General features: G+C 45.9%; 1 protein-coding gene across 1 annotated transcript; it reads right to left on the bottom strand.

The window, feature by feature from the left end:
• Positions 1–476: 476 nt before the first annotated feature.
• On the bottom strand, positions 477–27,916 carry LOC134394054 (shiftless antiviral inhibitor of ribosomal frameshifting protein homolog). The gene is made up of 9 exons (XM_063119181.1): positions 27,835–27,916; positions 20,570–20,711; positions 19,094–19,143; positions 13,366–13,444; positions 10,399–10,433; positions 7,705–7,860; positions 4,346–4,449; positions 3,274–3,422; positions 477–2,464 (listed from the first exon to the last, which is right to left on the bottom strand). The coding sequence occupies exons 1-9, from the start codon at positions 27,862–27,864 to the stop codon at positions 2,247–2,249; spliced, it is 963 nt and encodes a 320-aa protein (XP_062975251.1). The 5' UTR covers positions 27,865–27,916; the 3' UTR covers positions 477–2,246.

The following is a 27,916-nucleotide window of genomic DNA, read 5'->3' as shown; positions in this document are numbered from 1 at the left end:
TTTCTGAGGTTTATTTTTTATTGCTACAACCGGGAAATGGAGCAGGAGACATGCAGGAGGCTGACGGCATCGTCAGAACAACTCACAAACATCTGTGAGTGGCCAGTCACAAGCGTGCTATAAAATGCTCATTTAAAGATACTCTTGAAAGTTGCTCTCCATTGCCTCCAGTTGAAGACTTCTCCATCTACTGTTGGCTGATTGTTCTCATTGCAAATGCCATGGATTGTACCTTTGAAGCGCAAAGCAGGTGCTCTGTTACTGACCTATGGCTCCCACCCCTAAAGAAGCAATAGCTGCTGCTACTACTGATTATATTTTCAGTTTAGAGGCTCAGGCAAGACCATGGGTGCTTCTAGACACCCTCCCAACTGTTTCTCCCCAGACAGATAAGTCGTTGGGTCAATTTGATACAGACTGCGGCTGGCCATTTGACCTGTAGAAACGAGACCACATTTCAATGGGAAAACCCATCATTTTAATTTGCATCTGTTTATTTTTTAATGCACCAGGGCAAGAAAGAACACCCTGTAATTCATCTTATCCATTCACACCTGGTAGAAAACACATCTCTACAAACAAGAAAGACAGAGCAACATAAATCTGAAAGTTTTCAACCTGAAGATCAGGGATTTAAGACATCACAGATGCTCACAAATGAATATATCATGGGCACTGATATGACTTCTCAATAGCAATGCTAGTATCACACAAAGCTTGCACGGGGTATTTTCTTGTTCATTTATATTAAAAAAAAACACTATACTGCCTTTCAGCTTTAAATCCCCAAAATGGTTTCCAGCAATAAAAATCTCACAACAATTTAAAATAAAACTGCCTTTCCTGCATGCTCATATGGAAGAAAGCTGGATTTTGCCTTTTAACAGAGCACTGGTAGTCATAACTCCCCTATCTGTGATTTTTGGGCCCAAGAGGCAAACGTGGAGGCTTGTAAGCCGAATACAGTGGTTGGATCCAGAATCCGCCTTCCATTAAAGGAAGGCACTTCCTGCAAGACAAACGGCTCTGCTCACTTAAGGGCCCTCTGCCTAATTTGGGAGGGGGGAATCCCCCCTTCTCCACATCATAGCACAACCCATTCAGCAGGGTGTCCTGACTTTCTGTGTAGCATTTTTGAGTGGCTGGAGAGGCTGGGAAGGAGGGGGCGGGGAAGTCCAGTTCCAGCAGCGCAGTTGGTCCAGCATAAACCTGGATCCAACCCAGTCTCTGTGGAAGACTCCCAATTGCTGCATCACTCCACCCCAGTGGTATGCTTTTCCTGTTGTCTAAAAGGAACCTTTTATGTCGAGCCAAACTAGCTTTAAGAGGGACAAGATGTTGCTAAAAACGTGCTAGCTGTACTGTTCACATTCTTCCTGCAAGTTCTCCAAGGAAAGGCGTCAGGCTAGTCTATGGCTTCCAGTCCCTAAAGCAGCAGCAACAACAAGTTAATAATGAAGGCCGGGGGGTGGGGGGAGCATCTTGGCTCCTCACCTTGTTGTCTTGCCAGCTTGCCTGGTTTTCAATGAGCTGAAATCACATACATCTTTCTTAACTGCGAGTCCATCTCGTGTGAACGTACAGTGTGCACCAGCCCAGCAGAAATTCGCCCTGGAGCACACGGTCCTCTCTTTCCAGCTGCATACAAACCTTCAGGGAGTCGCTAGAAGATCGTGATGAACAGCACGTAAACGTATCAGCTTTTTAAAGCCTTTTAATTCTTTTAAGGTGGATTTGACCACAAGTTAAGGCAATGTCAAGTTCCACAGTCAACTGGCCCCAGTAGGAAGGGTCAAGGCCTTGGCTGGACAGTAGGAGCAAAATTACACTACTAGCTTACGCTGGTTTTACATCAGTTAACTTCACCCAAAGGATCCTGGGAATTTTGTTGAGGGTGCTCAGAATTCTTCATGCAAAGAGTACTAGGCCTCCGACACCACACTGGCCATTTTTATTGTTCTCTCAGGAGAGAGAACGACTATTAAAACCAGTTTAAACCTGTTGTTTAGTTATGTCTGGAAGATGCACTCTCCAAAGCAGAAATCGATAGTAGGCAACAAAACCAAGGCCACACTTGAGAAGAAAAAGACAGAAAGAGGGCTAGAAACTATTATTACGTGGGCCCTGGCATGAGGAACTGTCATTCATGTACATTAGTACAATTGGCAGGCTTAGACCTTAGGAAATATGAAGGAGACTTGTAACCCGTCACCTGTCTCCTATGGGCTACTTGAGGCGTCCTGGGCTTAATTATTGCTCTCGGCATCTTCCTCTTCGTCTTGTTCCTTCAGATCCTCCAGGATGAGCTCATCGATGTCGCAGTCTGCCAAGCTGCCTTGGCTTAAGCAGGTGGCCACTGTGGAGCCGGTGCTGTCATGCTCTTCGCTGGGGTTGATCACTTTGGGCAAGTGGTTACGGACCCGGCTTCGTGGATGCACACAGTGGGTTCCTGGCACGTGACGCTCTGTAGGAGACAGCAGGACACAAGGCGATACTAGCAAACAGACGCATCATCCACAGAGCTGGGATGGAAGCGTTTTGTTCTAACAGCCCCATCCATCCATCAGCGCACTTTCCTACACCCCCTGCTTCCACTTTCTTTAGCTGGCAGTGTGGATGCCCTCCCACCCCACCCCACCCCACCCTTGGCAGTAATTCCTGCCCTCTTATCAAGTTACTGATGCTGGATCAGGGTTAGTGCCATGGCAGCAGTAAAGAGAAAAGTCCCGTTACGCTAGAGAAATAATAATCTGCACATCATCCTCGTTCTCTTCAACATGAAGTGCATTTCGTAAAGAGCCATTAGAACAGCCTTCCTCAACCTGGGGCGCTCCAGATGTGTTGGACTACAACTCCCAGAATGCCCCAGTATTTGAGGCAAATACACCGGAAGGTGCTTCTTACCCCAGCTGAAGAATGGGACAGGGCTTTTGCTACCATTTTTTTTAAAAAAAAACACACCACTCTACTCTCCTTTCTGCCAACAGTACTTGAGTGTCACACAGCATGGCGCCCAAAAAGACTGCACACATGCACACACAGCACACATGGAATCAGTTGCCTGGTGAGGTTGTGGGCTCTCCCACACTAGAGGCCTTCAAGAGGCAGCTGGACAACCATCTGTCAGGGATGCTGTAGGGTGGATTCCTGCATTGAGCAGGGGGTTGGACTAGATGGCCTTGTAGGCCCCTTCCAACTCTGCTATTCTGTGATTCTATGCATGGAGGGGACCCATGGGGATGCAGGTCCCATTCACGGCACCTTCCATCTTACCTCTTCGGTTGTAGCAGTCCTCTGCAAAGCAGGAATGCTGCTGTCGGGTTCGTGGGCCTGAGGTCTTGCATGGAGGTAAGATAGAGCTGGGAAAGGCTGGGCAATGGCAATTGTAGCAGGGAGATGGGGTCCCCATCTGGCCATATCCCCTGCGGAGAGCAGATGGAGGAGTTGCTTTATTTATATGTTTATTGGTTATTTTTTCTTCCACATTCTGATCTCCTATATTTAAATTTTTTATTACGTTTTTTTTTTACAGTTCTCTCAGGAAGAGCATTACAGTATAGACTAAATCACACAAAACAACTAGGAATCAATCTAGTTTATAATATCAATTACGCACTCCCCACTTCCTCTATCTGTGAGAAATTCCAGATCTGTGCTATTAGGTTTAGTTTCCTTTGGGTGAGAAAACACAAGAATGTATGGTGTCTTTGTAATATATTGTCTATTGACAAATATTCAGAGCCTACCTGAAGGGAGCAGACTCCCAAAATGGGCAAATTGTACAACACCTCCCACAAGGCTGTATCTCAGTTTCTACCTAACTCGAGCTAAAATCTCTCAGTGAACAGTCTTTCCAAACAGCAAACTACATTTTTTGCTCCCCTCATCTGGAAGGATGTTGGCTCTCCCACACTAGAGGCATTCAAGAGGCAGCTGGACAACCATCTGTCAGGAATGCTTTAGGGTGGATTCCTGCATTGAGCAAGGGGTTGGACTCGATGGCCTTGAAGGCCCCTTCCAACTCTGCTATTCTATGATTCCCCAAACTCTAATGGGTATCTCATTCCAAATACTCAAGAGAGATTCCCAGCTATCAGGAAACCATCTTCTGTCATTTGCTCCCATTGATGAAATAATAAATTATCCTGGGCTCTTTGCCATCAGACAGACTAACAAACATATGATCAGCCGTAACACCCTGTAAAATACATAGCAAGAAACTTCGATTCCGTAGATTTATCAAATACAATAATACCAGATTTTCAAGGCCCAGTTCCATGTGCTTTGGGATAAATGTAGGCACTAATGGCAACCTTTCCAGACACACGTTGTTCTTGCCTCTCACCTGAAGTTGCGTCCACACTCAGTACACTTGAACTCTGCTAGGCCCCACATTTTGTTGCAAGGCACTGAGTCATAGCGGGTCCCACACAGGCGGCAACGGGACACCTGCGGAGGCCATTGAAGGAGAAAATGAGCAGGCACCAAAACACAGTGGGGGCTGGGGGCTCCGATGTCAGTGGGGCAGTGAATCCACTCTGGGTTTCAGTCAGAACCAGTCAGAACTCGAAAGGAGCTATCCAAGGTGCAAAGGTACGACTGGTTCTGACTGAAACCTAGAGCAGATTCACTGCCCCACTGACGTTGGAGCCACCAGCTTCCACTGCCAAAGCCCTGGCAATGACCCACCCCACCTGGGCACAGTAACCACATGCAACAACCTGGGTCCTGCGGAACCTCTACAGCACGTTGTTGTTATGGAGTGCAGCCCTGAGATTCTTCTACTGACAGCAACATCACATCTACTTTTTTTTCCTGGTATGCACCCACAATTTTGACCTCCATTTCTTTAGCGCGGCAAGTGCTGGTCCCTTTCATGATCATTGCTATACTGGGGGACTCTCTTTTCACTTATTTGCTCTCCTGTTATTGTGCCCGCCCCACCCTGCCCCTTCTCCTTCCACCTCCAGTTCAATGGTTCTTGTCGGATGATGGACATGTGAGCCTCCCCCTCTCGCTCTGGCTTTGTTGTCTAGCATTTTACCAATTCAACGTTTAATCGGCTGGGCACCATTTCTGCAGGCAAGGAGGGTTGGAGCAGCAAAAGCCCTGTCGTTTGACACAGTGTGCTGGAGGAGGAGAACCGCCCCGCTCTCCTCTTTTGTCAGCAAGCACATGTTCAAAGCACACGTCCCCTCAAAAAGGACATAGCATGAGGACGTCAATACACTGGGGCGGAAGGGCGCTTTAATCCCGTATGGAGGAAATAAACCAGACTTTCCCCATTTTAGGAAAACATGAAAAATGGAGGGAAAGAGGTGGGGTAACTGCAAGGCAGGCACGACATCATGTGAGTACCGTGCTGCAAAACAGCAAACCAGGCATACTACGAGTATGATAAAACACTGGTGTGATGGACCTCTCAGAGAAAATATGGCTGGTTGGTGTGGTTATGAGATGAAGAGCGAAAAGCAGGGAGAGGGTTCACACAAACCCATGGCAGATTTTCATTCTTCCCCACCACACACACAAATACACACACGCACAAAATCCCCTCTGCTCTTTAGATGGTGTTGATAGCAGGCACTATTTTAACACAGGCCAGCTGCTATCACGTGTACTTGGTCCTAAGTGGGGGACAGGTAGCCCTCCAGGTGTTTTTTGACTGCAAGTCCCAGCAACCCTAGCCTGCATAGCCTATGGTGAGGAATTGTTGGGAAAGAGTTGCTACGGTAGTTGCTAACGAAATGTTGCAAAGTCGGAATATCTGGGCTGGAGCATTCCTAGATAACCAAAAATCAAGTTAATGTTCTCTTAAGGAACAGTGAGTACCTATCTCTTTGTGTTGATGCTTGCCAAAAGAACATGCCATGTATTCTCTTTTCCAGCTAGAAATCTCCTGTTAGATGGTGTCTACGTATGCAGCACCAAAGAAGATAGTGTATAAAACCTAGCTACCTCCCTTGCAGGGTAGGCACATGCTTCGCAGCAATTAGCTCCTTGTGTCTCTTATTCTGCAGAATAAACATTGCTAGACCCATACTTCATCTCCTCTCCTCCTTGTGTGCTGTTTTGGACTTAGTACACCAGGGAATGAGCTATTTTTGCAACAGAATGATAGGAGTTGCTGTCCATCAACACATGGAGGGCCACACACTCCCTGCTCCTGGCCTTGAGTTTTTCTTTTAGATTTAGACATGAGTGGGGAGAGAATGGAAGGAGGGAGGCAAATGGGAGAATCAAGAGGTAATATCCAGACGAGGCACCCCTCATTCTCAAAGCATCCCTCTCAAAGGGCCAACCTGTGATGTCATTCAACCCCTACTTTCCATTCATTGTTTTATTTCATTTATTATGTTTCTATACCGCCCCATAGCCAAAGTTCTCTGGGAGGTTCACATGAAAAACCATTAAAATACATTAAGCAAAGTACAAAAATCATGTACATATATAGACATACTAGTGAAAAAGCCTGACATACGACAGGTGTATTTATTTCGTTAGGACTTCTTTGAATGCAATGTTTTTGGTATACACGTTTCTAAGATTTTGAACCAATTATAACTGGTGAAGAGGTTAGCCTTCTGTCAAATTTACTCTCATGAGACAAATTAGTTACTGAGAGTGGGTTTTGGCCCATCTGCTAGGCCGGAAGGGCCCAGCAGTTATTTTTCTGGAACTTCCCTAGAAGGCCTCAGCTCTGAGAAACGTTGCTAGATGGCGCCAAAGGGCAAAACTATAACTACTGAGAAGGAGCAGTCTAGCATTTTATATAGGATAGAACGCACACATGTGCGCGCGCACACACAGACAGCGTATATGTCATGCCCTGCATAGAGATGGAGTCAGGAGATGAGGAGGAGGTGGCAGAGGCTGGACCTAGTACCGAGAAGCCCAGCTCAGGTAGTGAGGAGGCTGGACTGGCAGAGACTGTGGCAGAGCCTCAGGGAGAAGAGCCAAGGCCAGCTGGGACCTCTGCTAGCTCTGAGGGCCTGATGCCAGCAAAGACTACGGAGGAGCCGCAGAGGTCTGAGGAGGAGGCGGAGAAGCCTGGTTTCAGCCAGTTGCGGGCGGAGAAGGCAACCAGACGCTGGTCTCGCCGCCTCCACCAGAAACGCCAGGCAATTAGGGATCAGCTGAGAGACCATGACTCAGCACTCTGACTGAGCATAAAAGCGCAGCTGTGAGCCATGCAAAGTGGTCAGAGATTATCTGAGCATTCTGGCGGAAGCCTTTGCTCTTGGATCTTGTGACCTCGTGCCTTGTTCCTGAACGCCTGGATTCTGATTCCTGTCTTGATTCCCGGACCCCGTGACCACGTCTGCCTACTCTGGATTCCAACGTCTTGCCTGTTGTTGCCCCTGACTCTGGACTGTGTTACTGGTTTGTTGCTGACTGTTGGCTGTGTTTGAACTTGGACTGCATTATCGAATCTCCCCTTTGCCACGCTCCCTTGACTTTGGACTGGACATTGACTACTCTACAAGCCTGCTCCTTGAACTGTTCCTGTTCCTTGACTTTTGCAGTCAAACCCCCGTTTTCCCCTCCTTTCCCTGCACTGTTTAGCTTCTGTAAATAAACACCTTCGTTGCCTAGCTACCGGCTGGTCTTATCCTTCTTTGTCAAGCCATTTGGCGGCTTTCCCGGACAGTATATCTAACGTATTTTAGACATGCTCAGCGGTGAGCCTGTGCACATACCTACCTTTTTTCTCTCTGGGACTCGTCGCCACCACATACTGTCACAGGGCTGGCAGGCAAACTGTCTGTCAACAGGGGGGATGCAGTTGTTTTGGGCATTATTGAACATGCGAAGGTTCTTCTCTGTCAGACTCAAGCCCTTTAGCTGCCAAGCAACCTCCTGGGGGGGGGGGGAAACAGGACATGTGCAGATGTAATCTCAAGGGCTCCCTGTGTTTGTTTTAGGGTGACCATGTGGAGAAGAGGACAGGGCTCCTGTATCTTTAACAGTGGCACAGAAAAGGGAATTTCAGCAGGTGTCACTCGTATGCATGCAGCACCTGGTGAAATTCCCTCTTCATCACAACAGTTAAAGCTCTTCTGTATCTGGTCAAGAGGGCAGGGCTCCTGCAGCTTTAACTGTTGTGATGAAGAGGGAATTTCACCAGGTGCTGCATGCATACAAGCGATACCTGCTGAAATTCCCTTTTCTGTGCCACTGTTAAAGATACAGGAGCCCTGTCCTCCTTTCCATATGGTCACCCTACTCAGTTTCCCTCCAAAAGATGAAAAGGCGAGGAACTCCCTTCCACCGCCAGATTAAAATAATTTCCCTCGTGCCTTTCCAAGTTCTGCAAGTGGTAAATGAAGGGCGGGAGAATGAAAGAGCACAGCTTCTGTTACCGCATTCCTCCTGAACATGTACGATGGGCGTTGGCCCTTTTGCAGGGGAAACGAAGGTGGTTTGGGACTCACCACTGGAACTGCTCACGGGTGAGTAGGCACAACCATGAGGCTTGGGAGGTAAAATGAATCCTTTCCTAGAACTAATACCTTTGACCTGGATGCTCTGATGCTGGGTACTGCCATCTGAAATGGGTACTGTCTACCAGTTAATATGCCAGGAGGGCTCCCAATAACTGCAGCCGTGGCATAAGCAACGCTTTGTTTACTTAATACTGTTTCACTCCCACCCCTTGCACTTCACTTTTCTTAAACTCAATTAAATCTCCCTTTGTTTGACCACTAATTGTCTAGACACATTATGATCAAAGGGGGAGGGAATGGATGCCCTGCCCTGCACGCTTTGGTGTCAGTATTCCAATTTTAATTCTCAGGCACTCTAAAGGGCTCTTGGTTTGAGGAAGATGGTGCTCTGGTGCTCCATTTCTGCAGAGAGTAAAGGCTAGGCAGACAGAGGCCTACTGGAGCCGACTTGTGCCTCAGAGCAGCTGGGTGACAGTAGTTTGTAGCTCTCTTGTGGCGATCTGTGAAGCCACAAGGCTCATTTGGACTCAAGCAGCCAAAGGTGGATGTGACAGTTTGACTGGGTTCACACAACACGCTAACCCACGCTCAGTGGTGGTTGTTGAAATGTGGGTTGTTTGGTGAACTGCGTCTGAACCCAGGACGTTTTCTGCAGGGTGGCTTGTTAACCATTCAATGTGGCTTATTTTTCTCAAACAGGCCACCTCAAGGCCACATGGTTTGTTGTCTGGTTGTTCAGAATGATTAACAAGCCACCCTGCAGAAAATGCCCTGGGTTCAGACAACACACTAAGCCATGGTTCAACAGACCACCCATAGTTCAGCAACAACTCATACTCAACCACTGAGTGTGGGTTAGCATGTTGTGTGAACCCAGCCAGTGTCTGTACAAAACCAGCAGTAGGCCATAGGATCTGTTTCCAAAGCTGAAGAAAGCAAGCAAGAGTCTTCTGGCACCTTGAAGACAAACAGATCTATTATGGCATAGGCTTTCGCAGACTAGGGTCCGCTATATTAGATGTATGCAGTGTTATCTTAAGTTGGCAGGTCTATCTTTTATATATGGGTATATAAATGGGAAAAAAATATAAACAGCGAAATCAGAAGGTAATGAAGTGCCAAAAATACGGTATGTGACAATTACGTTAGCGCAGTAACCATTCACAAGACCAGTAACTGATGATAACAGAAACATCCTAGTGTTGCTAAGTCAATTGACATCTGTAGGTCACCAAAAATTTGTTATCTCAATTGATATATACCTGCCAATGTCATATGTATCATGAAGCTGACTCTAGTCCACAAAAGCTTATACCATAATACAGGCATTAATCTTGAACGAGCCACAAGGCTCCCTTGTTTTTTGCTGCAACAGATTAACACAGCAACCTCTCTAAAAATGCCCCTTCCAACTCTACTAGTCTATGAAATTACCGCATTTCCTCGATTGTAAGACGCACATTAATTTCAGTACCACCAACAGAAAAAAAAAGCTTTGATTCTAAGAATAATAATCGCACCCGTGATTCTAAGATGCACCCCGTTTTTAGAGATGTTTATATGGGGGGAAAAGTGCGTCTTAGAATCGAAGAAACACAGTATTCCAAAACTGGTTCAGCCACACATACTGCTTCTCATTTCCCAGAGAATTTAATTCAGTTCAGTTATCCCTTATCACTACCCAGTCATTCAGCCAAGGGAGCTAACATATGGCTGAAGTGTGTATCCATATCAGGGGTTGTGATTTCCTGTTCACATCCTTTCTGCTGGCCAGATGGGATATTGAATGTGATAGTGCCATGAGGAGACCAGGAGGCATTACTTCAGATTAATTAACATGGATTACAATATGGCGTAAACTTGTCAATACGGTGGCTTTTCATTTTCTCTCCCCCTTGTTCTCCCCCAACCCCATGGTGATGTCACAACCACAACTGCCCACCTATCTCACCTTGATTTTGTCATCATTCTTGTCCCTTGGGTTCTGCAAAGAGAAGAAATAAAGTTCAACTTCACCAGTGGGTGTTGCCGGGGCATGAAAGACTGTCTGAGCATATCTGCTCCAAATTCTCTGTTTATAACTCCTCAAAACTTTCATAGAATCATAGAAAAGTAGAGTTGGAAGGGGCCTACAAGGCCATCGAGTCCAACCCCCTGCTCAATGCAGGAATTCACCCTAAAGCATCTCTGACAGATGGTTGTCCAGCTGCCCTTGAAGGCCTCTAGTGTGGGAGAGCCCACAACCTCCCTAGGGAACTGATTCCATTGTCATACTGCTCTAACAGTCAGGAAGTGTTTCCTGATGTCCAGCTGGAATCTGGCTTCCTTTAACTTGAGCCCGTTATTCCGTGTCCTGCACTCTGAGATCCTAGCCCTCCTCTGTGTGACAACCTTTTCAGTATTTTAAGAGTGACTTCCCCCAAGTCATCCTATAGAACATCTTTTCCTAACCTGGTGCCCTCCAGATCTTTTGGACTACAACCCCCAGCATCCCTGACCACAGGCCTATGCTGGGTGGGGCTGATGGGAGTTGATGTCTAAAACCTCTGGAAGGCACCAATTTGGGGAAGAGTCAAGAGCAGAGCCAAGAACAGATTTTTAAAAGCACAAACATAAGGCTTATGCTGAAATTTTCTGCATGCACATAAACAACAACACACAAATATCTAAGCAAGTGACATCTACTGAAATTTTAAGCGGTTTATTCCTCCTTTGCATCTAGTCCACTTTCCCACCCATAACTCTCTTTTTCATCTCTCTTGTCTTCCTCCTTTAAAAAGATTTTTTTAAAAGAGTAAGAAAAGGGAAGTTGTGTTACTGGCATGAACCACCTTAGGTAGAGTCCACTTGGGGGTCCTGACCTAAAAACTGAATACCAATATAATATGGAATAAAGTCGTCATTGCTTTCTGTTTTAGGCATTTTGGATCTTCAGAGTGGTGACTGGTGAACAAAATGGGAATGTCTGAATGGCCCTATCTTGGCTTGATAAGCCAAGATGTGAATGAAGGAGCCTTTTGCCTCTGCTGTAGCCCTTCCACTTCTTCCTGCATGCAAACAAACCAGGAAGGCTTCAATTGACTCTAATTTCCCATTTGTCCACAGAGGGAAACGATGTTTAATGGCCTCAAAACAAGCCAGGATATTAAAAGAACTACAAATGGTTTTAATAGCCTGGCTTGTGCCAAAATTGTCAATCAGATCAAAGCTGAGATATGACCATCCAAATATGGTCAATATGGGACTGAGCTCCTGCTGTCATGGTCAAGTGCAGGACATGATGGTGCTTGAGGTGGAAAATTCAAATGGTGTCTTTCACTTCCCTGATTATTTATTTTATTTATTTATTTTATTACATTTATATACCGCCCCATAGCCGAAGCTCTCTGGGCGGTTCACAACAATTAAAAATAGTAAACATTAAAAGTATACAAAAATTTAAAAAAACATAAAAACAGTATAAAAACAACAGTATCCATTTAAAAAACAATTCTGGGGTCCATTAAAAACAAACCGTTGTTAAATGCTGTTAAAATGCCTGGGAGAAGAGAAAAGTCTTGACCTGGCGCCGAAAAGATAACAACGTTGGCGCCAGGCGAGCTTCATCGGGGAGATCATTTCAGTCGGGGGGCCACCACCGAAAAGGCCCTCTCCCTTGTTGCCATCCTCCGAGCTTCCCTCGGAGTAGGCACTCGGAGGAGGACCTTAGATGTTGAGCGCAGTGTACGGGTAGGTTCATGTTGGGAGAGGCGTTCCATCAGGTATTGCGGTCCCAAGCCGTGCAAGGCTTTATAGGTTAAGACCAGCACCTTGAATTGGGCTCGGAAACATATAGGCAGCCAATGCAAGCGGGCCAGAATCGGTGTTATATGCTCAAATCTCCCTTTTCCAGCTATCAATCTGGCCGCCGCATTTTGCACAAGCTGCAGTTTCCGGACCGTCTTCAAAGGCTGCCCCATGTAGAGGGCATTGCAGTAATTATCACGGGGCACAATCCTCCAAGAAGTTAGGTCTCCTGTACATGTCCCATTCATTTCAGTGGCACTTGCACAGAAAATGTCCTGATGGGATTGTGTCCCCAAGGTCAGATTTACCTGCCTCCCACATACTACATTTCATGGCAATTAGGGTGACCATATGGGAAGGAGGACAGGGCTCCTGTATCTTTAAAGGCTGTATTAAAAAGGGGCATTTCAGCAGGTGTCATTTGTATGCATGCAGCACCTGGTGAAATTTCCTCTTCATCAGCTTTTATATTGTATTTTATATTATGGTTTCATACTGTTGTTTTATACTTTGAATGGTTTTAATTTTTGTGAACCGCCCAGAGAGCTCCGGCTATTGGGCGGTATAGAAATGCAATAAATAAATAAATAAATAAATAAATCACAACTGTTAAAGCTGCAGGAGCTATACTAGAGTGACCAGATTTAAAAGAGGGCAGGGCTTCTGCAGCTTTAACTGTTGTGATGAAGAGGGAATTTCTGCAGGTGCTGCATGTGTACAAAGGACACCTGCTGAAATCCCCTTTTCTATGCAAGTGTTAGAGATACAGGAGCCCTGTCCTCCTTTCCATATGGTCACCCTATCTTACCACCATCCCCATCCCCATCCCCTCCCCTCACGTGGCTCTGGGGATAAGAAGCACTTTGGAGTTGCCTAGCAAACTACCTGACAACCTCTTCAAGGCAAAATGTTTGGAATGCAGCTACTGGTAATTAAGCAATTACTTTCCTGTTTCCCACCTAGAAGTGGCAAAGAGGTCATTTTAGGCTTGACCTATTTTGTTTTATTCAAAGTTAAAAAGCATTATTATTGACAAGTGCGACCAATCACAGTGGGTGATCTTAAAAACAAACATGAATGATTTGTCAGGAAATTAAGATCTACAAAGTGACCGTGCCCTGCACAATACTCACCTCCTCCCAATATCTGCCTCCTCCCCCAGTCACCTTTTTCTTCTGCTCTTCTTCTTGCTTTAGTTTATCTATCACTTTCTAAAAGAAGAGGAAAAGGGTTGGAAGTGGTTAGCGAACAGCAGAAGGATAGACAGTTGTAGCCATATTACAGCCATAGCAGTGGAGGCAGGTGGCTCTGATTTTGGTGGGGCTGTAAATCCATTCCGGTTTCAGCCAGAACCAGCCCGAATTCTAAAGGAGCTGTCCTGGGTTCAGCGCTTTGGATAGTACTTTTAGAGTTCCAGCTGGTTCTGATTGAAACCAAGAATGGATGCACAGCCCCGCTGAAATCAGAGCCACCAGCCTCCACTGATCCCTAGAATAAGATACACAATATAGATAAGGCGACATCTTTTACTGGATTAAATCCATATGAGAACACAGAGATAGATAGAGAGAGACTTTTGAGTTACAAAGAACTCTTCATAGGGAACACTGGAAAGGCAGCTAATATTTCAGTAACAAAACAATTCAATAACAAACAGACAGCATTTCTCAATGATGGGGACCTGAGCACCCCAGTGAGATGGGATCTTGTTCTTGTTTGCTTCTCAATTTCTTTACCCCCACTACCTTCCTTTGTGAGGTGCCAGGTCCCAAATTTATATGGCAGTTAAAGTCCTCAGCAAAGACGCCTACCAATGCTCTGGCTGAGTTTTGGGACACATCTAGTCTGGCCCGAAGTGGAAACAAGAATTTGGTCTTGAGAGCACAGAATTGATCCGAACACTACATGAGAAGCATTTCCATTCCTGGTACATAACCTCTAGGTGGCACTGTGGTATGGTGGAATACCATGAATACACAAGAGGAAACTGTGCTTTCTTTCACTTTCACAATTAAATGCCACATTTTCCCTGTTCTAAAAAAAAACTTGCTGAAAGTGTTGGTTAGACACAGACGTGAAACTGGAGGATCACGTTGTCATCTACAGAGTAGGGAATGCTGAGCAAACAATAAATGCCCTAAAAGTAGAAAAGCCCTAAAAGTCCAAGATATTGGGTCATGTAAGCTTACTCATAACATTATTCAACTAGGGAGACTCAGCAGGTGAGTTTTGTTTAATAAAGCTTTAGGGGGTTATTTGTTTATATTATAGCTTGCCTCATCCAGAATAATTAGGACAATATCAGTAACAATATCTTTTTTAAAAAACAAGCAGCAAAATAGATTAAAATGTAGATGAAATATCTGGTACCAGTAGCAACTGAATGCCTGCAATTTTGCACCACTGCTACAATTTATATCGTGCCATTATGTTATCTGATACAGTGAATGCCTGAAATTCAATAAAATGTCAACAAAATCCCAGACCACTCTCAAATTAAAAATTAACAGATGCATTGTGAAATTGCTGAACTGGACTATCAGTAAATATGATTCTATTTACTTAAGTCACAGGGGGACCACAGCTTTTTTCTTGTGTTGCAATTGTTAAATCAGCACAGCAAAGCTAAGGCAATTGTGCGGTCATGAATTACTACTGTTGTGAATGGTCATTATACTTATCTTGTATGGGTTTGAGCTTTACATAGAAACATTACTTTGTTGCTTGCATTTCATGTTTATTTATTTTATTTATTAATTAATTACATTTCTATACCGCCCAATAGCTGGAGCTCTCTGGGCAGTTCACAAAAATTAAAATCATTCAAAGTATAAAACAACAGTATAAAACCATAATATAAAATACAGTATAAAAGCTCAACCAGATAAAAACAGCAGCCATGCAAAATTACAAATTTAAAACACCAAGTTAAAATTTATTTATAGACTGTTAAAATGCTGGGAGAATAAAAAGGTCTTCACCTGGCGTCTAAAAGCATATAAAGTAGGTGCCAAGCAAACTTCCTTAGGGAGCTCGTTCCACAGCTGGGGTGCCACAGCAGAGAAGGCCCTGCTCCTGGTAGTCACCTGCCCCACTTCCTTTGCCTTTGTTCTTTTGGCCTCACTGTTTTAGTATTTGTGTTTCTCCAGACCCGTGTGTGTGTGTGTGTGTGTGTGTGTATAATATATGCCAAGTGAGGATAACACTTCATGTATCTGGTGATGTGGGTTCCAGTCCATGAAAGTTTCTGCCACAATTTAGACAGGAAAAAAACTCTTATAACTCCCAGCGTTCCCCAACCAGTAGTAAGGGTATAATCCTATATGTCTTTAGTCAGAAAAAAGTCCCATAACTCTCTGGGGGCATGCTAGTTGTAGGTTTTTTTTCTGTCTAAACATGCTTAGGATCGAGCCCTTAATCTTAAAGGTGCCACAAGACTTTTACCCCTCTAAAACCAGACTAACTTAGTAAACGTCCAAACATTCACAGGTTCACTGGCAAATGCTGACAATCATGAAATCATCGTAATTTACATTATGATTTTAATGCAATGTTGTTGTTGTTATTTATTTATTTATTTATTGCATTTTTATACCGCCCAATAGCCGAAGCTCCCTAGGCAGTCAACATGCCTATATTGAATGTTAACTCTGCTGTTCCTCTCTATATAAAACACTTCCGCAGAGATAACACTCAGCGTGAAATCAAGTAGTTCTTAAGATCTTGAATGAGGTCACCTAGAAATTATTATACAGAAACGGTCGTTTGTGACTGCATATTTCTCCTACCATGACCAGTGTGGCTTTCCCTCTCAGTCCTTGCCCTAACAGGAAAACTGTACAATACTATTCCTGTTCATAACCTTGCTGATTTTTTTAAAAGGTGGGGGGGGCTGGGATTTTAAAACTGACCACCACCTCTGGAGTTCAGCACAAGACTTTTTGCATGCTTTTGGCTGTGGATAATTCAATCGTTCATGTATGATGCAAACCTGCACTCCCGATCCACCAGCTGAGGCAGCAACAGGATTCAGTGGGAGGCTCGCTCTGCTACCGTAGCAGAACACCAGATACATTTCTGCCACAACGGAGAAGCTGGTGGAACACCTCAGGTACGCTAGCGGAACACACAAGCACGGGGAAGGTACAGCAACAAAATGGCTGAATGGCTCAGAATAGTGGGTTGGACATGGACAACAAGAGAAGCACATGTATGCCTTTTCCTAGCAGGGCTGAATCTCTTTCAGCTGAAGCCGAACTGCATTTCAGAGACACTGTAGGAGGGCTGTGGCTCAGTGTGGTACAGCGCCTGCTTTGCATGCAGATGGTCCCAGGTTTGATCCCCGACTTCTCCATGTAGGACTAAGAGAGAATCCTGCTTCAAACCCTGGAGAGCCAAATGGGCCCCAGAAGGGTCACTAAGTGGGCCTGTTCAGACAACGCACTTAAGCCACGGTTAAGCCACTAACGCTTTTGCAGCAAATGGTTAGTGAGCGTGTTTAAAATATGACTCTGTAGCCACCATGGTTAGGAATGGTTCACACGACACACTAAGTCATGGTTCACATGACACGTTAAGCCATAATGTTTAGTTCAAAATGCTTAACCACCGTGGCTTAGCGTGTCATCAGAACAGGGTCAGTATTGACAGTACTGAGCTTGAATGACCAATGGTGTGACTCAGTAAAAGGTAGCTACCAAGGTTCCTAAGCTCTCGGGGGGGGGGGACATCCCAGTGGTGGGCGTGGTGAAAAATGTCAGCCTATTTATCTTAAGATTCTTACTGCCAGTAACTGAGCCTCTGGAGAAGCATTTCAGCCTTTTAGAATGAGGAAAGACTGCATAAAGCTAGGAAATCACCAAACGATCTGAGATCAGGGGAAAAGGTTGTGGACATCTGGGGAACCCTGCAGAGTCAGATGGGCCCCAGTTGGGCCATATTTGGTCCCCAGGCCTGAGGTTCTGCACCCCTGCCTTATACAAAACCTTCTTCTCTCTGGCCTTCCTTCGTCTCACATCAGTCCGCTGGTCTCTGTCCACCACTCTGCCGCTAAGATCATCTTCTTGGCCCGCCGCTCTGACCATGTCACTCCACTTCTGAAATCTCTTCATTGGCTTCCAATTCACTCCAGAATCCAATATAAACTTCTCCTGCTGACCTTCAAAGCTCTTCACGGTCTAGCCCCTGCCTATCTCTCCTCTCTCATCTCACACTATCGCCCCGCTCGTGCTCTCCACTCCTCTGATGCCATGCTTCTCGCCTGCCCAAGGACCTCCACTTCCCTTACTCGGCTTCGTCCTTTTTCTTCTGCTGCCCCTTACGCCTGGAACGCTCTTCCAGAACACTTGAGAACTACAAACTCAATCACTGCTTTTAAAACTCAGCTAAAAACTTTTCTTTTCCCTACAGCCTTCAAATATTGAGTTTGTTCTGACTCTATACTGTTAGCTTCACCCTACACGGTGCCTCTTTACACTCCCTGTGCCTGTTTGCATTCTCCTTCCCTCTTTATTGTTTACTACAACTTATTAGATTGTAAGCCTATGCGGCAGGGTCTTGCTATTTACTGTGTTATCTGTACAGCACCATGTACATTGATGGTGCTATATAAATATATAATAATAATAATAATAATAATAATAATAATAATAATAATAATAATAATAATACATGGCACCACTTTACACTAGCTCCAGACCACGTGCAAATAATTTCCCTTTTTAAAAAATGTAAATTTTAAATTTTAAAATAGCCACCCCCACAATGACTGCCTCACCCCCATTGTCATATCAGCATCCAATCAGGGCACACCGCTACCAGCACATAAACCCACAGATATGTCTGTATCACAACTGATAATGCCCAGCTCTTGACAATGCCAGGACCTTGGACAGCATACCGCAGGAGATACTGGCTGGAGCACTCCAGTAAAAGGAGAGCTGTTGTCCCAGCAAAGGACTGCAGACAATTGAGGCATTAGGTAGAATGGCAGGGACAGGGCTGCTGAAGGCCACACTCCTAATGGATCCAGGTCTTTAAGAGTTCATGGTTTTATCTGTGGCCTCATGTTCCTGGTGGTGGTGGGGACTGAAGCACAAGTGAAGCTGAGGGGGAGTCATCCTCAGAGTCTGAGTTTCAGACAAGGCGTACATCCTCAGGACAGGAAGCCGGATAATGGGATACCAAGGGTTCTCCCCAAAATAGCATGATCAAGAGCTTGGAGCCCCTTGGGTGATGCTGAGTCTCCAAGCCTGGGGACAGGACATAAACCCCATGTAGGGGGGGATCAAACCTTAGATGAGAGGGCTGCTTGGGCCCTGTCCTTCCTGCTCCTGCCTTGAGAAAATCAGTTCCCAAGCTGCTTTTCCCCCACAGTGAGAAAAGCAACTTGAAGAGGGGGGTTTGACAGGGAAAAGAATCTCCTCAGTTGCCTCCAGTCCCTTGCAGGGACAATTGTTTAGGTATATGTGTGTCTCTATGTGTGGTGTCTGCTTATGTGTTTGTATTAGATTGTAAGCCTATGCGGCAGAGTCTTGCTATTTACTGTTTTACTCTGTACAGCACCATGTACATTGATGGTGCTATATAAATAAATAATAATAATAATAATAATAATAATAATAATAATATGTAAATTGTTTCTTATACTATGTATAATATATTTGTAAGTTTTAAAGCTTTGTAAATCACCCAGAGTGCTTCAGCTATTGGGTGATATAGAAATGTAATGAATGAATGAAAATGGGCAGTGGGGAAAGGATTTAGGGCCTCCTCCCTCCTAATTGCAGCATCCAATGGCTGTTTTTCTTTAAAATACAACAATAACAGCCTCTGCCTAAGACAAACAGAGAGAGCATTACCAAAGCCACGGGGTCATCATTGAGGTTAACTTGATCTTCTGGGTCCATATCTAAAGAACAACACATGGTTAGAACAGGTTGAAAGCGCATTATCAAAACGAAGAAGGTCTTCAATATTAAAACCGAGAATCTAAATTTAGCGACCAGGAAATGAAAACAACCTGTGACTGAGTGTGTGTGTGTGGCGGGATGCCGTCTGGGGAGTATGTCCAAAACAACACAGTCTAATGTGTTGTTCTGTCGCACAGTCTAAACAGTGCGATACAGCTGCAAGAAAGGCCAATGCTATTTTGGGCTGCATTAATAGAAGTATAGCTTCCAAATCACGTGAGGTACTGGTTCCTCTCTATTCAGCCCTGGTTAGGCCTCATCTAGAGTATTGCGTCCAGTTCTGGGCTCCACAATTCAAGAAGGACGCAGACAAGCTGGAGCGTGTTCAGAAGAGGGCAACCAGGATGATCAGAGGTGTAGAAACAAAGCCCTATGAAGAGAGACTGAAAGAACTGGGCATGTTTAGCCTGGAGAAGAGAAGATTGAGGGGAGACATGATAGCACTCTTCAAATACTTAAAAGGTTGTCACACAGAGGAGGGCCAGGATCTCTTCTCGATCCTCCCAGAGTGCAGGACACGGAATAACGGGCTCAAGTTAAAGGAAGCCAGATTCCGGCTGGACATCAGGAAGAACTTCCTGACTGTTAGAGCAGTACGACAATGGAATCAGTTACCTAGGGAGGTTGTGGGCTCTCCCACCCTAGAAGCCTTCAAGAGGCAGCTGGACAACCATCTGTCAGGGCTGCTTTAGGGTGGATTCCTGCATTGAGCAGGGGGTTGGACTCGATGGCCTTGTTTGAATCTTCTAAAGATTGAATCTTCTAAAGCACAGCAACGCCAAGTTTGAATCTTCTAAAGCAGGGGTTGGCAATGTGCAGCCCAGGGGTCACATGTGCCCTCCCACCGCCTCCCAGTGCACCCTTCCCACTACCCCCACAATTAAAAAAAAATACCTAAAAACCAAAGGCATTCATAGCGGCTACACAGCACCCAAAGGACCAAATTTAGCTTCTTTGCAACCTGCATTTGGCCCTTTTGGTGCCCTGTAGCTGCTACAATGTGTCCAAAAGGTTTCATTTAGCTTGGAAATAAGTTACATTTAACCTCTGTAGCACTCTGTAGCACTAGTCGACGCAGAATTTTGGTGGCAAACCTGCAATTTCAGCCCTTTTGGGGAGGGCCCCCTGCAAACTGGCTGACGGAGGGGGCAAAAATGGCCCTGTACCTCTGAAAGTTGCTTGCCCCTGCTCTGAAGTGACACGTACATTCTTGAGCTTCTTGTTTCTGTTTGCAGCCATCTGCATCACCTACCTCTTCACCGTCTTGTGGCCCTGGCTGTCTACTCACAGAGCGCTGGGGCCTCCCCACGCCCCCATCTCTCACTCAGCCCTATGCACTTGACTATACGCCAATGCCCAACTCACCTGCCATCTCGTTTTTGCAAAGGATGATGTACTTGCAGACAAGATCATGATTCTTGCTGAACCTTCGCATCAGCTTCACAGCATCTGAGATGCTCACCTTCCCATAGAATTTTTCCCGTAGTCGGCGGACGCTTTTCTCCAGCTGTACCAGAAGTGTGAAGGTCACCGTCAAGAATACAGAAGCTCTCGTAACTTAACCAGGGTCGTTCATATTTCCCCCTAAAGTCTACTCTTCTTAGGGCCAAACTAGGTGTGATGTTAAATGCATCTTTTGCAATCACATTGTGGTTTTTAAAAATATACATAATAGCAGGCATGAGGAGGGGAAAGGTCTTAGATTGTAAGCCTATGCGGCAGAGTCTTGCTATTTACTGTTTTACTCTGTACAGCACCATGTACATTGATGGTGCTATATAAATAAATTAATAATAATAATAATAATAATAATAATAATAATACCTCTCCTGCTGCAGTCCTGACAAAAATCTCTCCCCACAACCCCATGAATTCTATTAGTATGAATGAGAGCTTCCCATCTGGGGCTCATAGCAGATTGCCAGGGGCCAGGGGGTGGGGGGCGGATTTTCTAGATCACACCAGGGTGTGACAGGATTACTGCCACACACATAGCTATTTTTTTGAAAGCCCCATTGCTAAATATGCATTTAGCATCATGCCTTGTTTGGGCCTTACTGAACAACTGCATAGAATGCTGCCCGTTTTTCTTTATATTTCCGTAAGTAAAATAATTAGAAAATGCTTTGTATGTGTTTTATTAGGGGGGCAGGAATTAAAACTAAACATTCTGGAAAAGGAAGGGGTGAGGGAGGTGCCTGAAGTTCCCTGCCCCCTTGGTGCATGCTAAACCCCTCTCCTCTGGAAGCTGCTTAAGGCCACTCCGGAAATTCATGGCCTGGGTAGGATTTGAACTAGGAACTGTTCCACTTGCAACTCTAAACCAGGGATGGATAGAACATAGACTCTTAGGGTGACCATATGGAAAGGAGGACAGGGCTCCTGCAGCTTTAACTACTGTATTTTCTGGCGTATAAGACTACTTTTTAACCCAGGAAAATCTTCTCAAAAGTTGGGGGGTGTCTTATACGCCCAGTATAAGATGACTTTTTAACCCAGGAAGATCTTCTCAAAAGTTGGGGGTCGTCTTATACGCCCAGTTGTCTTATACGCCGGAAAATATGATATTTTGATGAAGAGGGAATTTCACCAGGTACTGCATGCATACAAATGACACCTGCTGAAATTCAATACACCTACTAATGATACAGGAGCCCTGTCCTCCTTTCCATATGGTCACCCTAATGACATAGACCATAGTTCACCAGTAGGACACTGGCTAATTTCTATTGGACCTCCTAGTGCTTACTGGCTAGCGGCTTACTGGCAAAGAATCGAAACTAGACGGATGTTGGTCTGATTTGGCATGCAGAGACTGTGCAATATGGGAATGGTCAATCAGTGTCTTTTTTCCATCCCGATACAAACACCTCGAATGCAATCTCTTCCAAAGATATACAAGAAGCAGTAGCTAATTTTAGATATCATACCAAACCATAGTTAGGGAAGTTTAACTAGAGTTTGATGTGAAGTGTAAACTGACAAGCTGTTATAGTTCTAAACCCTCCCAGCAAAATGTGAGACATCAAAGAGATCCGCTGTGCAATCCACATAGTCTTTATTCAGTAAAGAGAGAGAGAGAGAGAGAGCTCTTCACACCTGGAATAATTGTGAAGGCTAGGAACTATCCTCTAAGCTCAATTAGCCCAACAAAGCAAGGCAGTTGCCTCTATGGACGGTTTTCCCCGCTATGCTCAATCAACCTTTACCAGAATCCTCCTTCAGGGTGGGCCCTCTTGACCTAACTTCTGAGATCCTAGTGATATAGGGCGGGATACAAATGTCTAAAATAAATAAATAAATGTGCAGCTAGTCTGGCAGACTGCCTCCCACCTCCTCTCAATTCTGCCCACTTGACTCCGCAGCAGACTTTGGGATCTGTCAATTCTGATGCTCCCTCCGACAAAGAATGGGGGAGTGGGGGGAAGCCGATCTCTGAACCTAGGTCTCCTGATTGATATGGACTACCATCTGTCGGGGATGCTTTAGGGTGGATTCCTGCATTGAGCGGGGGGTTGGACTCGATGGCCTTGTGGGCCCCTTCCAACTCTGCTATTCTATGATTCTATGTACTTGGGAAGATTCCTCCCAGACTCCTGTAGAGTTTTGGGGACTTTCTTCCCCTGCTCCCTGTCTTAGCTGAGCTTCTTCTAGTTCTGCCTCCGAGTCTGACTCAGCATCTGAAACCAAACCAGGGAGTTTGAGCTCCATCCTAACACAAGCCATGGTTTACAGTCAGCAAGCCAGAATCAGAAACTGTGGCTCGGTTCAGACAACATGTTAGTCAACAATGGTTTTAGAACGCCGTGGTGACGTTTTTACACCACCGTTAAAAAATGTGTCGTCTGGAAGGAAAACTCCATGCAATGGTGTGTGTGTGTTTTATAAAAACACACACTTCACGCAGAGTATCAACGCTGTGCAGAGGAGAGTTCCTGCACAACCGTTGTGTTGTGTGTCGTGTGGTGGGCTCTGTGGAGTTTTTCTCATATCTACAGAGTTGCCAGGCAAGAGTGGCAGAAACTCCGGCTGCTCTAGGCATGGGAAGGAACTCTGTTGCGGAATGTGCTTGGGGAGCTCCAGCCATGCTGTCCCTGGATGGGGCGCCACAGTCCGGGAGGAATCTTCCCGTGTTCCCAGGGACATGCACGTCCCTTTGCCCTCTCACCCCCGACCCATGATCCATGTGGCTATCAGCTTGAGGGGATAGAAAGAGCTTACTTGATGCTCTCAGGGGAGAACCTGAGCTCGTTCCATCCTCTCGTGCAGGGCAGGAGGTGAACAATGTCTCCCACAACTTGGATCCCTGCATTGAGCAGGGGGTTGGACTCGATGGCCTTGTAGGCCCCTTCAAACTCTGCTATTCTATGATTCTATGACTTGACGTGGTTTGTCAAACCACAAGAGTTATCCTTCCTCCTTTCAGCGCAGCTACAGCAATCTGCAGTGGGGTGTCCTTACTGAGTCCATCCCGCTACAGATTGTTTTAGCTGTGCTGAAAGGAGGAAGGGGCGGATAGATTGCTTTTCCTCTGAGGACCGATCCACCCGCCACCCCTCTCTGAAAAATGGATCCACCCGCCAAGGCCGTCACCTTCTTCCTTTGGCAGATGGATACATTTTCCAGAGAGGTGTGCCACCGCCACTTGTTGCTAAGGCGACAAGGCGCATCACGTCTTCCGACTCTCTCCCTCGCTCTACCCTTCTCCACGTAATGGCAGTGCCCCGATGCAGTAAGCAGGAACCAGCACCGCCATTCAGTGGGGCGGGCGGGGTGGGAGGAGAGAAGACTACCCCACGTAGTGGGTGAACTCCACCCCATGGACAACTTTTACCATGACACTTTAAAGCAACATGCTAGAAGCCCACACCACTCAGACCGAAGTGTCGTCTGAACGCAGCCTGTGTCTTCAAACAGTTTGTGCTAGCTACAGCTTGGTGTGATGTCTGCTCTTACAAGCCATCATTACCATTACTGCTCCACCTCCAGAGTTTTCTGTAGCAGAGAAATATCTAGGTACTGAGAGGACAGAACATAGAAATATAACTTATTTTATTTATTGTTATATTTATATTGTGCCTTTTTCTCTTGCAAGGAGCCGAAGGTGGCTTATATGGCCCTGCTCTCTATTTTTAACCTCACAACAACCCTGTGAGGTAGGTCAGGCTGAGAGTCAGGGACTGGTGCATAGCCACCCAATGAGCCTCATGGCTGAGTGGGGACTAGAACCTGGTTCTCCTAAGTCCTAGCCCAGCACTCTAACCACTACACCACACTGGCTCTCAACTTGGATCTCAAGCCTTTCCAAACGTGCTTTCCAGTGACAGCAGACACCTGAAAGAAGCCTGATAATTACAGGTAGATTAGATACGAATAAAGAAACCCAAATGGTTTGTGACTCGTGATGTGTCCTCATCACGGGCCACCTGGCCTCGCTGGCAAGTGAGGACAATTTCCCGGTGTTCTGGATTGCATCAGAATTGCACAAGGGACTGTCCCCATACCTCCCCCCCCCCCACTGCCCTGGCTCTACAGTTTGCTCAAGATAAACATGAGCCTGAGTGTCTCTATTATATCACCCACACACAGCAGCAGAGGAAAATTCTTAGCAGTTTCCTGAAGCTCTTAGGTACGAAACACGCAGCAGACCATGTAAGGTGGGGGCGGGCAGGCGCTGGGGACCTATTCCTCTTTTCTGCAGATTTCTCAGTGCTTGAATGACTGCTATGTCAATGGCTCTTTCACCTATGCCAGATGTCCCCTCCACACACACACGCTCTTTGCCACCCTTAATGAAACCAGAACGCAAAGCACAGGGCCAATTATTTGCACCTGATAAATAATATGGACCTGCGAAAATGCATAGATGCCTTCAGACTGCGATCAGCACTGGCCCAACTGCCCAAGTGGCTGCTAGCTGCAGAGAACTATCTAAGCGCACCACCTGAAGGAGTGTAGCTCAGTGATAGAGGACATGTTTTACATGCAGAAAGTCCTAGGTTCAATTCCTGGCATCTCAAGGTAGGGTTAGGAAAAAATCCTGCATGAAACCATGGAGAGCCTCAGTGAAGGGTGACAATACTAAATTAGAAGAACCAAGGGCTCCCTCACACTTAAGCCACAGCTAGACCTAAGGTTTATCCTGGGATCATCCAGGGTTCGCCCCTGCCTGAGCACTGGATCCCCTGTGTGTCACCTAGATGAACAGGTTTGACCCCTGGACGATCCAGGGATAAACCTTAGGTCTAGCTATGGGCACAGTCTCTTTCACGGGTGTTCACGCTTGTTTGCTCTTCCACCTCACTCCACCCCTTCTCCTTCCTCCTCCAGTTCATTGGTTGTGGTACTCTGAAGCACACACACACCCCCTCTGGCTTTGTTATCTAGCAATTTAAGGTTTCATCTGGGCTCCATTTCTGCAGGCAATTTGGGGGGGGGGCAGCGGTGTGGTTGGAGCACTAAAAAATCCATACAATGATGACCATGCTGGAGGAGAACAGCCCCGCACACCCCTTTCATCAACAAGACTCCATTAGCACATGCCCCCCTACAAAGGAAAAAACAATGGGGGAAATAATCCAGACTCTCCCCACACCAAAATAAAACACAACAAGGGAGGGAAGGGGCAAAATGAGTGCAGGACAGGGACTTCGTGCGAGTTCCGCACTGCAAATCCACATACCAGGAATGGCGAGTGTGCGATAAATCGCTGGTGTGATGGAGCTGTAAGTATAAGTCAGCTTCTTGTGCATCTAGATTTATTTCACTTAATACTATCAATTCTCCACGTCTTATTATCTGGTTTCCTTTCCTTGGGGATCCCAGCAAGCGAAACTGGGCCTTTTTTATGCAAAGCAAATGTTCCACCATCGAAGTGTCGTACATGTTATTTCCATTTGTAAACACGGAAGAGTTTGTCTGCAATACGCAAACATTGTTGCTTTCTTGTAAGAAGGAAACAGAAGCACTGCCTGCAAGAAAGAATGTGAGACCTACTGGCCCATGGTTTCTCTTTCTCCAGGTTCCCACCATGGCCTTGTGTGATTTTCTTCTGTATGGTATAATGCACTTTGGACTCTCCTCTCTGCTCCTTTAATACAAGCTTCTGCAAGATTCAGTGTGGGATAGTGGTTAATTAGAGTGTCAAACTAGGGCTGGGGAGATTTTTTTTTTCATATGGTCTTTATAAGAACAGGTCTTCTATTATCCAGTGTATCAAAGATATGGAGTTTCAAAATTCACTCAAAATAAGACCTGCTTGCCTTTGATATTTGGCATTTACCTGAATTCTGTTAATTTTTAAGCCAAGTAAATATTTCGAAGTATAGGAAGGCATTCACTCTTCTACATCGCCATGTGATACCCACAGCTCTCTTGGATGGGAGATTTAGGGAGATATCTTTTTTTTGTCAATACGTTTGGGCCCGTTCAGGTAATCACTGAGGGTTAAACAAGCCACCGTAGCCCACCAGCAGATAAAGGTCTACCTTATGCCCATTCTCATTCCATGCTGGGCATTTAAGAGTTCTTCACCCAAAGCATATCCACCCCTTGTTCTGCTCCTGAAACCTCTCTTCACATTTTAATCTGAGCCAAGGCTGAACCTGTCATCTGTGCCAGGGCTCAGCCATGTCAACATGTACAGCAACCTGCTTCAAACTGGTGCCCTCCAGATGTGTTGGATGGACTACAATCCCCATTGCTCCCAGACAACTGGACTAAGGACTACACCGTAGGATGATGGGATTTGTAGTCCTGCAGGGTGCCAAGTTGGAGGAGGCTGATGTAATTAGGAGCGCCTTTGAGCATAAGCAGAGTGCCTGCCTCTCACAATATGATAAACAATATGATCTCAAATGCCAGGAATTTGAGGGAGCTGGGCTGATCCAGGAGCTCCAGCAGTTCCTACTTTGAAAATTAAGGTGCTTCTCTCTCCCTCTGCTAGCAGCTCCCACCAACTTTTAGATGGTTTAAAAAAAGGGGGGGGGGAGTGTCTATTAACAACTATTAACTGCAGAACCTCCTAGTGCAAAGGCAACATACCTCTGGGGTAGGGAGTCAATAGAGGGGCAATGTTACCTTCATGCTGTTTGTGGACTTCTCACTGTTGGAAACAGGATACTGGGCTAGAAGTATCTTAAGAACATAAGACCCTGCTGGGTCAGACCGAGGGTCCATCTAGTCCAATATTCTGTTCACACAGTGTCCAACCAGCTTCCCATAGGAAACCCAACAGCAACGTCATACCCATCTTCCCCAGCAACTGCTGTACATAGGCGTACTGCCTGCAATACTCGTGGTAGCATAGGACTAGCAGCCATTGATGGCTACATTTTTGATCTGATCCCGGAAAGGGAGATCATGTTGTTATTATTATTGCCCCTGGAGACATTTGCAATAATGTATTTGCCGCTGCTCACTAGCACTATCCAGACCAGCCTTCTCCAAGCAGGCGCCCTCCAGGTGTGTGGGACTGCAATTCCATCTGGCTGGCTGCGAATGATGGGAACTGCAGTCCCACACACCTGGAGGGCACCAAGTTGGAGGAAGCTGGTCCACAGCGTATTCCCTCCCATCCCCTTCTAAAAAAATCTCTTGCTGCTCGGGATGCAAGGAAGGGCGGCGCCTACCTCCACCTCATCCTGCCTGTCCCGGAGCATGGCGCTGGACGCGAGGGGAGCAGCTGAGTCCGCCGCAACAGCGTCTCCGAGG

This window comes from Elgaria multicarinata, chromosome 3 (genome assembly GCF_023053635.1).
Source record: "Elgaria multicarinata webbii isolate HBS135686 ecotype San Diego chromosome 3, rElgMul1.1.pri, whole genome shotgun sequence".
NCBI classification, from domain to species: Eukaryota; Metazoa; Chordata; class Lepidosauria; order Squamata; family Anguidae; genus Elgaria; species Elgaria multicarinata.
The sequence above is the reverse complement of the archived record's forward strand: the minus strand, read 5'-3'. Positions and strand labels throughout refer to the sequence as shown.

Bases quoted from the DNA above. Each gene is read 5' to 3' on its own strand.
- LOC134394054 (XM_063119181.1), bottom strand. From the start codon at position 27,864: ATGCTCCGGGACAGGCAGGATGAGGTGGAG. The intron at 13,445-19,093 runs GTAATGCTCTCT...CTCTTCTTTTAG, and splicing joins ATGATGACCCCGTGGCTTTG to AAAGTGATAGATAAACTAAA. The intron at 2,465-3,273 runs GTAAGATGGAAG...TGTCTCCTACAG, and splicing joins GGACTGCTACAACCGAAGAG to AGCGTCACGTGCCAGGAACC.